The sequence below is a fragment of the Anomaloglossus baeobatrachus genome, chromosome 1, assembly GCF_048569485.1.
Source record: "Anomaloglossus baeobatrachus isolate aAnoBae1 chromosome 1, aAnoBae1.hap1, whole genome shotgun sequence".
Classification (NCBI taxonomy): Eukaryota; Metazoa; Chordata; class Amphibia; order Anura; family Aromobatidae; genus Anomaloglossus; species Anomaloglossus baeobatrachus.
The window spans coordinates 572,991,934-573,005,339 of NC_134353.1; the positions used below are offsets into that span (position 1 = coordinate 572,991,934).

At 44.3% G+C, this 13,406-nt stretch overlaps 1 protein-coding gene across 2 annotated transcripts in view; it reads right to left on the bottom strand.

Annotated features, from left to right (window-relative positions):
• Window positions 1-5,896: 5,896 nt before the first annotated feature.
• LOC142296280 (programmed cell death 1 ligand 1-like) overlaps window positions 5,897-13,406 on the bottom strand; it is a 142,707-nt gene continuing 135,197 nt past the window's right edge. For both annotated transcript variants that reach the window (XM_075339698.1, XM_075339689.1), the window contains one exon: window positions 5,897-6,560. In XM_075339698.1, coding sequence (XP_075195813.1) covers window positions 6,538-6,560 — 23 coding nt within the window. In that variant the 3' untranslated portion in view covers window positions 5,897-6,537. The remainder of the gene's footprint in view (window positions 6,561-13,406) is intronic.

Genomic DNA, 13,406 nt, shown 5'->3' on the forward strand with positions numbered 1-13,406 from the left:
GCCTAGTCTATTGACTTTTGTCTCATTGCGCCAAATCACCTGTTTCCAATCTTCTACTATCCACGTTTTTATATAGTACCGTATATACCAGGATGGGGAACATATTAACCAGGATGGAGGACATATATACCAGAAAGGGGCCCAGATCTGAGACATTAGTACAGGATAGGGGATGTTACTACATAGCGAAGGGGGGCAACCATGTCAAACCTTCATGGCATTTCATTTATTTTTTTTTTATAAATTGGTGAACCAGTAAAAAGTTGAGGAGTGTTTTTTCAACTAAACAATTTTTTTATTTTTTTTTTATTTTTACTTACTAGGTTTGTAATGTGGGTGTCCATGAGCCACATCTGGGGTGCCTGCGGGCTGGTATTTTTATTCTGGGAAGTGCCTAATAACCATAGACCTTCGAAACGTGATAATATCAGTCTGCATCTGACTGCTTTACCTTTGCTGGTTATCAAAAATAAGGGGGGTCCCCACTTTTTTTAATTTTATTTATTTATTAGGGTAAACAAGCCTAAACACTCTTTAGTGCCACATGAAAGGCAGTAAATGGTGCAAGTTGTTAATGTCCAGTATGAAGTATGTTTGGGAGATTATTTATTTGCAGAATATTTATCTATCTATATGTTGGTATTTGATTGCTTTATTAATTATATAAACTAGCTTAGAATTACATAGTTATTATCATATGTAAAAGTTTGTTAAAAACGCATTGCATACAGATGGTATACGTATGTCATATGGATCTTAGGCACACACGCATAGCACTCGCACAACATAGGCAGCACATTTGAATGATACTTGTTACATTTTTCTTGATGAGTATCGGAGCAATTATTTATTCACAGATGTGAGCGAACCCTAACTGATGCAATCTGTTACTTGCTGAATAGAACATGTCTTTTAACACTAGAGTCACACTAGCGTATAGTATCGGATATGATAATGATCATTTTTATTTATATAGTGCCAAACCTATTCCGCAGCACTTTACAATTCAGAGGAGACATGTACAGACAATATAAGACATTAAAGAATAACAAAATTCAACAGATACCAAGAGGAGTTAGGGCCCTGCTTGTAAGCTTACAGTCTATGAGGAAATAGGGGAGGAACAAAAGGAAAATGGAGAAAAAAAATAAAGAAAACTTAACTTTTCATACATGGTCCAGCCATCAATATAATAATAAGGGATTTAAATACAGCTGCATGAACCGGTCACCAGCCAGAATTTATACAAGTACAGTACAGAGGGTAAAAAAAAGATCATGGAAGTTATTCAACCAGATGATACAGGAGACCAGAATTGGAGGAAAATTTGGTAAAGGGCAGAATGGGACTAGTTAGATGAGGGAGGTAAGGTGATAGGCCAGACTAAAGAAATGCATTATTAGGGCACACTTAAAAGTGTGGATGTTGGGAATGAATGGAATTGTTCTTGGTAGTACGTTCCAGAGAATGGGCGCAGCTCGTGAGAAATCTATTAGCGATATCCTAATGACAAGCGGCTCAAGCTCTGTTCTGAGCGATATCCGACTGTCATTCTGTTGTGATCTGATTCTCTCGCATGTGAGAATTAGCGCACAAGTGACGAGAAGGAGAGATTAGTTTCTCCATTGTCTGTCTCTGCGTATATCGCACTGCACTCGGATGACATCCGAGTGCAGTCTGATGTTTCACACGCACCCATAGACTTGTATCCGAGACATACTACCAATCACGGTATGCTGCAATTTTTTCCTCAGCATAATTACAGCTGAGGAAAAGCTTGCAGATCTGACCTGCAACATTGAATAACAGCACTCGTCCAATTGTACTCATCCAATACAATACAATATAATACACTCATGTAACTCCAGCCATATTCATATGCAAATTAGGCTTCAGTGCTTTGGGAGTGTTAGGGTATGACTGCACTTTGCGTTTCCACCTGCGTTTCAGCTGCTTTTTAGGTCCGTTTTGAACTGCACCTTTTTCATGCCAAAAGGCATCCGTTTTGATTTTCCAGCAAAGTCAATGGTAAATGTTGATTTTCAGACCGCACTTTGCGTTTCTAAACGCTGCGTTTAATTTGCATAATTTGTGGCAAAAACCATGTGTGCAAAGAAGCAGCATGTCAATTGTTTTTGCCATTTCTGCAGCGTTTTGCTAACATTGAAGTCAATGAGAAGTGTCAAAAAGCAACAAACATCAAAATTCCAGCATTTTACATGCTTTTTAGGTGCAGAAACACTGCGTTTTTTACTTAAAAAACGCATGCTTTTCAGACATTAAAATAATGGAATAATATGTCCCTTTTACACACACACATAGTCCGACAATTAAATTAGTGAAAATTATGATTTTTATTGCTTTTTTAGCATTAAATATTATAAAACCGCTATATTTTCATGAAATATAACTATTTTCTTCATTAATCCAAAAATTATATATGTTTTGCTTTTTTTTCTCTTTTTTCATTCTGTTTGACTATTTAATCTTTATTTAGCAGTGTCTTGATGTTCAAAACGCATCTGTTAAAACGCAGGTGAAAAAGCATGTAAATAGCGCTGAAAACGCATCTAAAACGCTGTAAATACGCATGCGTTTTTAGTGCTAAATTTCTGGAAAAGGCAACTTTGGCTAAATCAATAAAGGCAAAAACGTGCGTTCTGAACTGCAAGTAGCACAACGCAAAGTGCGGTCATAGCCTTAAAGCATTTCCTTGGTTCTATTCCCTTGCCTAGCCCTCATCTTCCTATACTTGACTAACATCTTGTAATGCTCCAAAAAGTGCTTGTTTGAAAGTATGTAAATGACATGGGGACAGTTTGCAAAGCCTGGAGAAGCTGACAGGTTCCCACTAAAAAAGGATTGTACAGCTATTCTATCTAGTATGCACAGGAGTCTCCTTCGTTCTAATGAATCTATATAATAATGCATGCAATTTGCATTAGGAAATCTACTGACCAATCTAATTTAAAGGAGTTTTCTTTGGAAATAAATTATGAAAAACTTGTATCGCCCATGAAAAATGAAGCCACTTTGTGATTTAATTGATGATTGAATTGTGTTCGGTTTTTGAGCATTCACATGTGGTCATGTGACCTCCATCTTCTTACTTCCTGCCATAGTCCGTTCAAAGCACAGAGATTTCCTGTCTATGCCCCAACTGGAACGTAGCCTGTCAGTCACTAGAACGTAGCCTGTCAGTCACTGGAACGTAACCTGTCAGTCAAGAACAGCTCTGTGCATGCAACAGTCAGCACCTCTAAAAAAAAGTGTGCTCTGAACAAAAATGTCATGGGGTGCATGGCCAGTAAATCTCGGCCAGTTCTGAGGGATATGACAACTCACAAAGGATGAAAAGTAATCTTATAGACTAATGAGTTTAGCCATAAGGGAAGATGCCTGGCTTCCATAGGTTAAGTCACATTATAATAATTGAATATTTTATATACTTCATTGCTGCTCTACAGTACACTGAGCCTATGTGATGACAGTGTCACAATTGCCTCTAAAAGCAGGACTGCACAACATATGGCCCATGGGTGAATACATTTAAATGCTTGAGGTCCAGAACTGGGTCACAGGAGCACACATCAGTCCCGGTACTACCCCGACATGCAGCGGTGCGATGAGATCACGGCTGATGCCATCACACTGCTGCTTAAACCAACATCGCAGAAGAGAAAAAGCATCAGGCACCAGTAAGAACCCCATTGAGGAGCCAAATACAAAATGTGGAGGCCATGGGAGTTGCTGATTGGTGTTATTGATGGTGTACATTTTGGGGCAAATAGGTTGGATTATGATAGCTACATACAGTTAGGTCCAGAAATATTTGGACAGTGACACAAGTTTTGTTATTTTAGCTGTTTACAAAAACATGTTCAGAAATACAATTATATATATATATAATATGGGCTGAAAGTGCACACTCCCAGCTGCAATATGAGAGTTTTCACATCCAAATCGGAGAAAGGGTTTAGGAATCATACCTCTGTAATGCATAGCCTCCTCTTTTTCAAGGGACCAAAAGTAATTGGACAAGAGACTCTAAGGGCTGCAATTAACTCTGAAGGCGTCTCCCTCGTTAACCTGTAATCAATGAAGTAGTTAAAAGGTCTGGGGTTGATTACAGGTGTGTGGTTTTGCATTTGGAAGCTGTTGCTGTGACTAGACAACATGCGGTCTAAGGAACTCTCAATTGAGGTGAAGCAGAACATCCTGAGGCTGAAAAAAAAGAAAAAATCCATCAGAGAGATAGCAGACATTCTGAGAAAAAAGGAATTGACTGGTGAGCTTGGGAACTCGAAAAGGCCTGGGCGTCCACGGATGACAACAGTGGTGGATGATCGCCGCATACTTTCTTTGGTGAAGAAGAACCCGTTCACAACATCAACTGAAGTCCAGAACACTCTCAGGGGCACTTTGCACACTGCGACATCGCAGGTGCGATGTCGGTGGGGTCAAATTGAAAATGACGCACTTCCGGCATCGCATGCGACATCGCAGTGTGTAAAGGCTGGATGATACGATTAACGAGCGCAAAAGCGTCGTAATCGTATCATCGGTGCAGCGTCGGCGTAATCCATGATTACGCTGACGCGACGGTCCGATGTTGTTCCTCGCTCCTGCGGCTGCACACATCGCTGTGTGTGAAGTCGCAGGAGCGAGGAACGTCTCCTACCGGCCTCACTGCGGCTTCCGTAGGATATGCGGAAGGAAGGAGGTGGGCAGGATGTTTACATCCTGCTCATCTCCGCCCCTCCGCTCTGATTGGCCGCCTGCCGTGTGACGTCGCAGTGACGCCGCACGACCCGCCCCCTTAACAAGGAGGCGGGTCGCCGGCCACAGGGACGTCGCACGGCAGGTGAGTGTGTGTGTGAAGCTGGCGTAGCGATAACTTTCGCTACGCCAGCTATCACCACATATCGCTGCTGCGACGGGGGCGGGCACTATCGCACTCGGCATTGAAGCATCGGGCTGCGATGTCGTAGTGTGCAAAGCCCGCCTCAGTGAAGTAGGTGTATCTGTCTCTAAGTCAACAGTAAAGAGAAGACTCCATGAAAGTAAATACAAAGGGTTCACATCTAGATGCAAACCATTCATCAATTCCAAAAATAGACAGGCCAGAGTTAAATTTGCTGAAAAACACCTCATGAAGCCAGCTCAGTTCTGGAAAAGTATTCTATGGACAGATGAGACCAAGATCAACCTGTACCAGAATGATGGGAAGAAAAAAGTGTGGAGAAGAAAGGGAACGGCACGGCACATGATCCAAGGCACACCACATCCTCTGTAAAACATGGTGGAGGCAACGTGATGGCATGGGCATACATGGCTTTCAATGGCACTGGGTCACTTGTGTTTATTGATGACATAACAGCAGACAAGAGTAGCCGGATGAATTCTGAAGTGTACCGGGATATACTTTCAGCCCAGATTCAGCCAAATGCCGCAAAGTTGATCGGACGGCGCTTCATAGTACAGATGGACAATGACCCCAAGCATACAGCCAAAGCTACCCAGGAGTTCATGAGTGCAAAAAAGTGGAACATTCTGCAATGGCCAAGTCAATCACCAGATCTTAACCCAATTGAGCATGCATTTCACTTGCTCAAATCCAGACTTAAGACGGAAAGACCCACAAACAAGCAAGACCTGAAGGCTGCGGCTGTAAAGGCCTGGCAAAGCATTAAGAAGGAGGAAACCCAGCGTTTGGTGATGTCCATGGGTTCCAGACTTAAGGCAGTGATTGCCTCCAAAGGATTCGCAACAAAATATTGAAAATAAAAATATTTTGTTTGGGTTTGGTTTATTTGTCCAATTACTTTTGACCTCCTAAAATGTGGAGTGTTTGTAAAGAAATGTGTACAATTCCTACAATTTCTATCAGATATTTTTGTTCAAACCTTCAAATTAAACGTTACAATCTGCACTTGAATTCTGTTGTAGAGGTTTCATTTCAAATCCAATGTGTTGGCATGTAGAGCCCAACTCGCGAAAATTGTGTCACTGTCCAAATATTTCTGGACCTAACTGTATAATAGCAAGGGACAGAAAAAGTTGGCTCTTGTGATGTATTAATGTACTGATGGTGGTTCTGGTGATGTATTCATGTAAGTGCCCCTTTAAAAAAATGCTGCAGCCCATGAGATTGGTTCAGTATGGCAATGTGGTCCTAGAACCAAAAATGTTGTGCACGCCTGCTCTACAGGCTTTCTAGAGACAAAGAGGAAGAGCTAGCAGGAAGTTCAGAATGTAAGCAATAACAGATTATAAGGATGGCTGCAGGGAGCTGAAAGAGAGCGAAAAGAAAAATAAAATTAACAGGTACGTTTAAGAATTAAATACAGGAACAGCCCTATCTTTTATTTGTTGCCCGAAAAACCCCATTAACAATTTTTTTTAAAGGTAGCGATGGTCCAGATACATAATGATATGAAAGAAAGTAATTCCATGGATAACACGTTATATAGTGTATTATGATAAATACGTATCATTGTCAATGTAACTCCATATAACTGTCCATGTCTTCTTATTTCATAAAGCTGAAGAACGATTACCTGCAAAACAAGATGTTAGGCATTTTTATTCATATAATAATAAAAACAATAATAAAATGTTCAATTTAATAATTTTTGGAAACCACAGTGGCATACACTAACATTTTTGTCAATTCCAAGATTATGAAAGAGAAGATTTGAGATATGTTATTGAGCTGGAGGCGGCAGGAAGTATAAAAGGTTTGATTGTGTAGTTTGAAGGATAGAGTGGGAGTTCAGAGGGGATATGAGCAAGAGGGTGAGAAGATAATGAATTCAATTTTCTCACTGTTAAGTTTAATAAAGTCGAATGAAAAGAATGTGGATTTTAGCTGTTAAATAGTAAGGAGTGAACTGTTCAGTGTTCGGTAAGCGTAAAGAGCATTTTGATGCTCAAGAGCTTGGTACTCGTTTACTGAGTATAATGGAAGTCAATGGAGAACTTGAGCATTTTTTCAGAAGGTTTCCAGGAAAATGCTCGAGTTCCCCATTTATTTCCATTATGCTTTGTAAACGAGTACCGAGCACCGGAGCATTAAAATGCTTGTAAAGTACTGTTAAACTTTCTTTGATTTTGATTGACATTTACAGTATATACTAAGTAATGATGGGCGAGCACGCTCGGAACTGCTTGCTACTCGATCAATCATTGGGGTGCTCAGCAGAGTATCATATGAGCTCAGATTTGTTGTTTATGAAACATAGAACACAAAGCACAAGCTTGCTTCAGTGAATGATGTGTGAAGGCACCCCAGTGAGAGCCACTTGCAGTCTCTGAATGGCTCTCACTGGTGGTCAAAACAAAGTTTTCGGATGTAGTGTGTACAAAAAACACAAAAAACTTGCACTCTTATGTTTATGGCTGCCTGTACTGCACTTAGGCAGAGAGCCGTACTGACCAATCATTGACTTCCATTATACTAGTTACTTGAGTTGAACCTGCTCGAGCGTCTGACCAGCTAGCCTCAAGTAATGAGCATTCAAGCATTGTAGTGTTCAATCATCATTTTTTCATCCACATTATCATCATGGTTTAGCCACACATCAGTGGCTCTGTTGGTGCTTCAAACATCCACGTTATTGTGCCCACTTCAGCAAAGCAGATAATGACAAAAATTAGGTCAGACAGACCACAGAAACACTCAGTCTGCTTCCTTAAACATCTATCAGCGAATACATCTAAGGCCTCTGCCACACTCACGTGCCTCCGGTACGTGTTTGACATTTTTCTCACGTACCGGAGACACACACACACGTGGGCCTAGGTAATCCTAATGTTTTGGACACATGTAAGTATTTAGGAACGGAACGTGTGTCTGTTCCGTAGTTACGTGTGTCCGTGTGTTCCATACGCTGACATGTCCATTTTTTTCTGGCAGCACGGGTGTCACACGGCCTGCACCTGTACCACACTGATGTAGTGTGGATGCGGTCATGTGTGACACGTGCCGTAGAAACACACGTGTCAGGTTAAAAATAAAAAAAACACACACTCACCTCCACGAGCCCTGCAGTCTCTGCCGCGGCTGTCACCTGCATCTGTCCCCCAGTGAATTTGAACAACGCATCTTCTTCACTGGGGGCCGGAAGCAGCGTCAGCGGGGCGTGGCCTGTGCCGGACGCTGTCATTCAGCACCACAGACAGCTCCGGAAGAAACAGGTAAGGCGGGATTTTCATTTCTCCATGTGTTATTACGTATAACACAAGGTGAACACGTACATGCCACAAACACGGTACACGGGGAGCAAACCACCCCTTTAACACGTACATGAAAAAACGGTTCGTTTTTTTCACGTGCGTGTGACAGAGGCCTAAATCACGTTTTTCAGAGCTTCAGACAGAAGCACCAACACAGACACTGATGTGTGGCAAAAACATATTGTGAACATAGCCTTACACAGCTTGTTTCCTGTAGATACGGTGATCAAAGGCAGCTTGAAATGCTGCAGTTAATCCGTTAGATGAATGATTGGCGAGCAGTACAATGCTCGGTACTCGGCATTTAAAATGATGATTCAACACTCTGATGTTCGGCTTCTTGTTACTCGAGTCAAGCAGGTCAGACACTTGGATGGACTCAACTTGAGTAATGAGTATAATGGAGGTCAATGATTGGCCAATTGGCTCTCCACCCACATACAGCCAGCCATAAACAGAACATTTCCAGGGGGAGGGAGGTTTTGTTTTTTTTACACACTCCATTCGAAAACATTGTTTTGATTCCCCAGTGAGAGCCATTCAGAGACTGCAAGTGGCTGTCACTGGGGTGCCTGCTCACATCATTCAGTGGAGCAAGACTGTGCTTTGTATTCAGTTTTTCATGAATGACACATCTGAGCACTTGCGATACTCGGTAGAGCATCATGAGTTCACGAGCACTCCGATGCTCCATCATAAGTTAGCAATCAATAATGACAACAGAATTGAAGTGGTGGCATAGGCAGTGATGGCAGGGTGCTGATGGGTTGTCATGGTAGCGGGGGGCAAATAAAGGGCCCGGAATGGGCCATCCATATACTCATAAAAAAATATAAAGTTTAAACATTGTGTTATTGTTAGTGATGAGCAAGCAAACTCAGGACTGCTCGGTACTCAATGGAGTATCTGGGTGCTCGGAATTCGATCAAGTATCCGAGTATCTGGCACTATGCTCGATTTATCTCCCGCATATTTCTTGGTTGATTTTCTGGCACTAAAATGAAGGGATTGCCTGCCAATCACGGTAATGCTGTAGCCATGTTGGCTATTACCATTACTGTGATTGGCTGGCTGCAAAGAGTCATCCGGTATGTACAGTGCCTACAAGTAGTCTTCAACGCCCTGCAGATTTAGCAGGTTTGATAAGATGCAAATAAGTTAGAGCCTGCAAACTTCAAACAAGAGCAGGATTTATTAACAGATGCATAAATCTTACAAACCAACAAGTTATGTTGCTCAGTTAAATTTTAATATATTTTCAACATAAAAGTATGGGTCAATTATTATTTAACCCCTAGGTTTAATATTTTGTGGAATAACCCTTGTTTGCAATTACAGCTAATAATCGTCTTTTATAAGACCTGATCAGGCCGGCACAGGTCTCTGGAGTTATCTTGGCCCACTCCTCCATGCAGATCTTCTCCAAGTTATCTAGGTTCTTTGGGTGTCTCATGTGGACTTTAATCTTGAGCTCCTTCCACAAGTTTTCAATTGGGTTAAGGTCAGGAGACTGACTAGGCCACTGCAACACCTTGATTTTTTCCCTCTTGAACCAGGCCTTGGTTTTCTTGGCTGTGTGCTTTGGGTCGTTGTCTTGTTGGAAGATGAAATGACGACCCATCTTAAGATCCTTGATGGAGGAGCGGAGGTTCTTGGCCAAAATCTCCAGGTATGCCGTGCTATCCATCTTCCCATGGATGCGGACCAGATGGCCAGGCCCCTTGGCTGAGAAACAGCCCCACAGCATGATGCTGCCACCACCATGCTTGACTGTAGGGATGGTATTCTTGGGGTCGTATGCAGTGCCATCCAGTCTCCAAACGTCACGTGTGTGGTTGGCACCAAAGTTCTCGATCTTGGTCTCATCAGACCAGAGAACCTTGAACCAGTCTGTCTCAGAGTCCTCCAAGTGATCATGAGCAAACTGTAGACGAGCCTTGACATGACACTTTGAAAGTAAAGGTACCTTACGGGCTCGTCTGGAATGGAGACCATTGCGGTGGAGTACGTTACTTATGGTATTGACTGAAACTAATGTCCCCACTGCCATGAGATCTTCCCGGAGCTCCTTCCTTGTTGTCCTTGGGTTAGCCTTGACTCTTCGGACAAGCCTGGCCTCGGCACGGGTGGAAACTTTCAAAGGCTGTCCAGGCCGTGGAAGGCTAACAGTAGTTCCATAAGCCTTCCACTTCCGGATGATGCTCCCAACAGTGGAGACAAGTAGGCCCAACTCCTTGGAAAGGGTTTTGTACCCCTTGCCAGCCTTGTGACCCTCCACGATCTTGTCTCTGATGGCCTTGGAATACTCCTTTGTCTTTCCCATGTTGACCAAGTATTAGTGCTGTTCACAAGTTTGGGGAGGGTCTTAATTAGTCAGAAAAGGCTGGAAAAGGAGATAATTAATCCAAACATGTGAAGCTCATTGTTCTTTGTGCCTGAAATACTTCTTAATACTTTAGGGGAACCAAACAGAATTCTTGTGGTTTGAGGGGTTGAATAATAAATGACCCTCTGAATAAACTTTTCACAATTTGAAAAAAAATAAATAAAAGAAATAACATTCTTTTTTGCTGCAGTGCATTTCACACTTCCAGGCTGATCTGTAGTCCAAATGTCACAATGCCAAGTTAATTCCGAATGTGTAAACCTGCTAAATCTGCAGGGGGTTGAATACTACTTGTAGGCACTGTATCATATCCGGTGATGCCATACTCTGCAGACTGTACCTGGAAACATTGTAGGAAGAGCTTCTGCTGGAGAAGGGACAGTGTGTTACAGTGTTTTATAGCCTACAGTCCTTGCTGGTGCAACGTTAAACCAACAGTCCTTTTCAGGGCTAATTTAAATAGATTCTATTGTCTCTGCATCTGCAATTAGTGTAGGTGTGCTGCCCCCGTGCCAGCAGCCGTGCTGCTCAGATCCGGATTTGCAGTATGGCTTGAGGGACTCTACCGGACCCGGGGGTTACGCGGACCCGGGTCGGTTCTCCGGTGAAGACGTTCAACAAGAACGGAGCGCTGTATCATTCAACTTTTCCAACTGCCCAGCCACCCCCCACCTGCTGTGCAGATGTTCCCAGAGGAGGCCATGAGGAAATTCAACAGGGGTGACCGGTTCAAACAGTTAACTGTTAATTTGTAACTTTAAGCTTGTAACTTGTTGCGGACTTCGGTCTCTTCAAGGCCAGGCACCTCCGGGGCACGCACTAGCAAAGTGCCCAGGCAATCCACAGTGCCAACAGATTGGTACTATCATACCCCCAACAGCAGACGGGGCTTCATCTTCGGAGGTGGACTCTGCCTCCATCTCGTTAACCTCCATGGTATGTCCAGGACGATAAAGCCATCCGGTATCTGTTCCCACCGTTCCGCGGAATGTACTCAGCGGTCGGGGTGTGGGTGCCGGAGCTACTTTCGTCCGTCTCCTCCGATTCCGATTCCGCGGCCACAGGGCCCCCTGTCATCTCCGACGTGGCCGGGCGAACTGCCGGAGCCAACATCATCACTGCTGGGTCCGCAAGCTCCACCGCTCCTGCGACTGGAGCGGGAGCCGCGGCCTCTTGACCAAGCACTTCGTTCACGGGTGCTGCCGCTCCGGTGGCAGGCGCTGCTCCGCCATCTTCTCGCTGCTCCCCCTTAGTTTTTTGGGAGCAGTCTCTAGACGTGGCTTGCTAGTTTCGTTTTCGGCCTCAGGGTCCTCCTTCCGGCCATGTTCCCATGGGGTGGGGCTTCAGCTTTGCGCCCTTTCTCGGGGAAGAAGACGCTGTTGTTTTTCGCACCCAAAAATGGTGGCAAAAATGGCGATTTGTCAAAATTTTGCAGCGGAGCACCGCTGACTGTCCAGAACAAGGTGCACTTTCACCAGGTAAGTGAATGGGTAAATATCCTGTTCTTGACGCCAAGTTTCGAGGTGTGCCGCCCCCGTGCCAGCGGCTGTGCTGCTCGGATCTGGATCTGGAGTATGGCTCGAGGGACTCTACTAGACCATGGGGTCACGTGGACACTTCGAATAAAAAGGGGGGCCGTATTTGTACGGGTGTCATTGAAAACTGTCTGTGACGCCACCCACGGTGTGTGGTGAGATGTAGCACCACCGCTGCTGCTGTGGGACTCCCGGGGGTGATGGGCTGGCAGCTGGATGTTAACCCCTCCGTGGGCATGGATGGATGCCCCGGCGCCCAATGTCCCTGTGCAGGGGATGATAACGGCAAGGGCCGGCGCACCCGGCCAGACCGGGGGTGTTAATCACAGTTGAATAAATCACACAAGGCCTTTGGTAAATCAGGGTGATGGTGGCCGGTTACCGCAGACGGGTGTATCTGGTCCCACACCCGGGCCGGTGGTCAATGCCCCTTTCCCCTGCACTTTATTATTATTATTATTATTATTTATTATTATAGCGCCATTTATTCCATGGCGCTTTACAAGTGAAAGAGGGTATACGTACAACAATCATTAACAGTACAAGACAGACTGGTATAGGAGGAGAGAGGACCCTGCCCGCGAGGGCTCACAGTCTACAGGGAATGGGTGATGGTACAATAGGTGAGGACAGAGCTGGTTGCGCAGTGGTCTACTGGGCTGAGGGCTATTGTAGGTTGTAGGCTTGTTGGAAGAGGTGGGTCTTGAGGTTCCTCTTGAAGCTTTCCACGGTAGGGGAGAGTCTGATGTGCTGAGGTAGAGCGTTCCAGAGTATGGGGGATGCACGGGAGAAATCTTGTACACGATTGTGGGAAGAGGAGATAAGAGAGGAGCAGAGAAGGAGATCTTGTGAGGATCTAAGGTTGCGTGCAGGTAGGTACTGGGAGACTAGGTCACAGATGTAGGGATGAGACCGGTTGTGCATGGCTTTGTATGTCATGGTTAATGTTTTGAACTGGAGTCGTTGGGCGATGGGAAGCCAGTGAAGGGATTGGCAGAGTGGCGAGGCTGGGGAGTAGCGAGGGGAGAGGTGGATTAAGCGGGCTGCAGAGTTTAGGATAGATTGGAGGGGTGCAAGAGTGTTGGAAGGGAGGCCAGAGAGCAGGAGGTTGCAGTAGTCGAGGCGGGAGATGATGAGGGCATGCACTAATGTTTTTGCAGATTCTTGGTTAAGAAAAGCACGGATCCGGGAGATATTTTTGAGTTGTAATCGGCATGAGGTGAAGAGGGCTTGGATGTGTGGCTTGA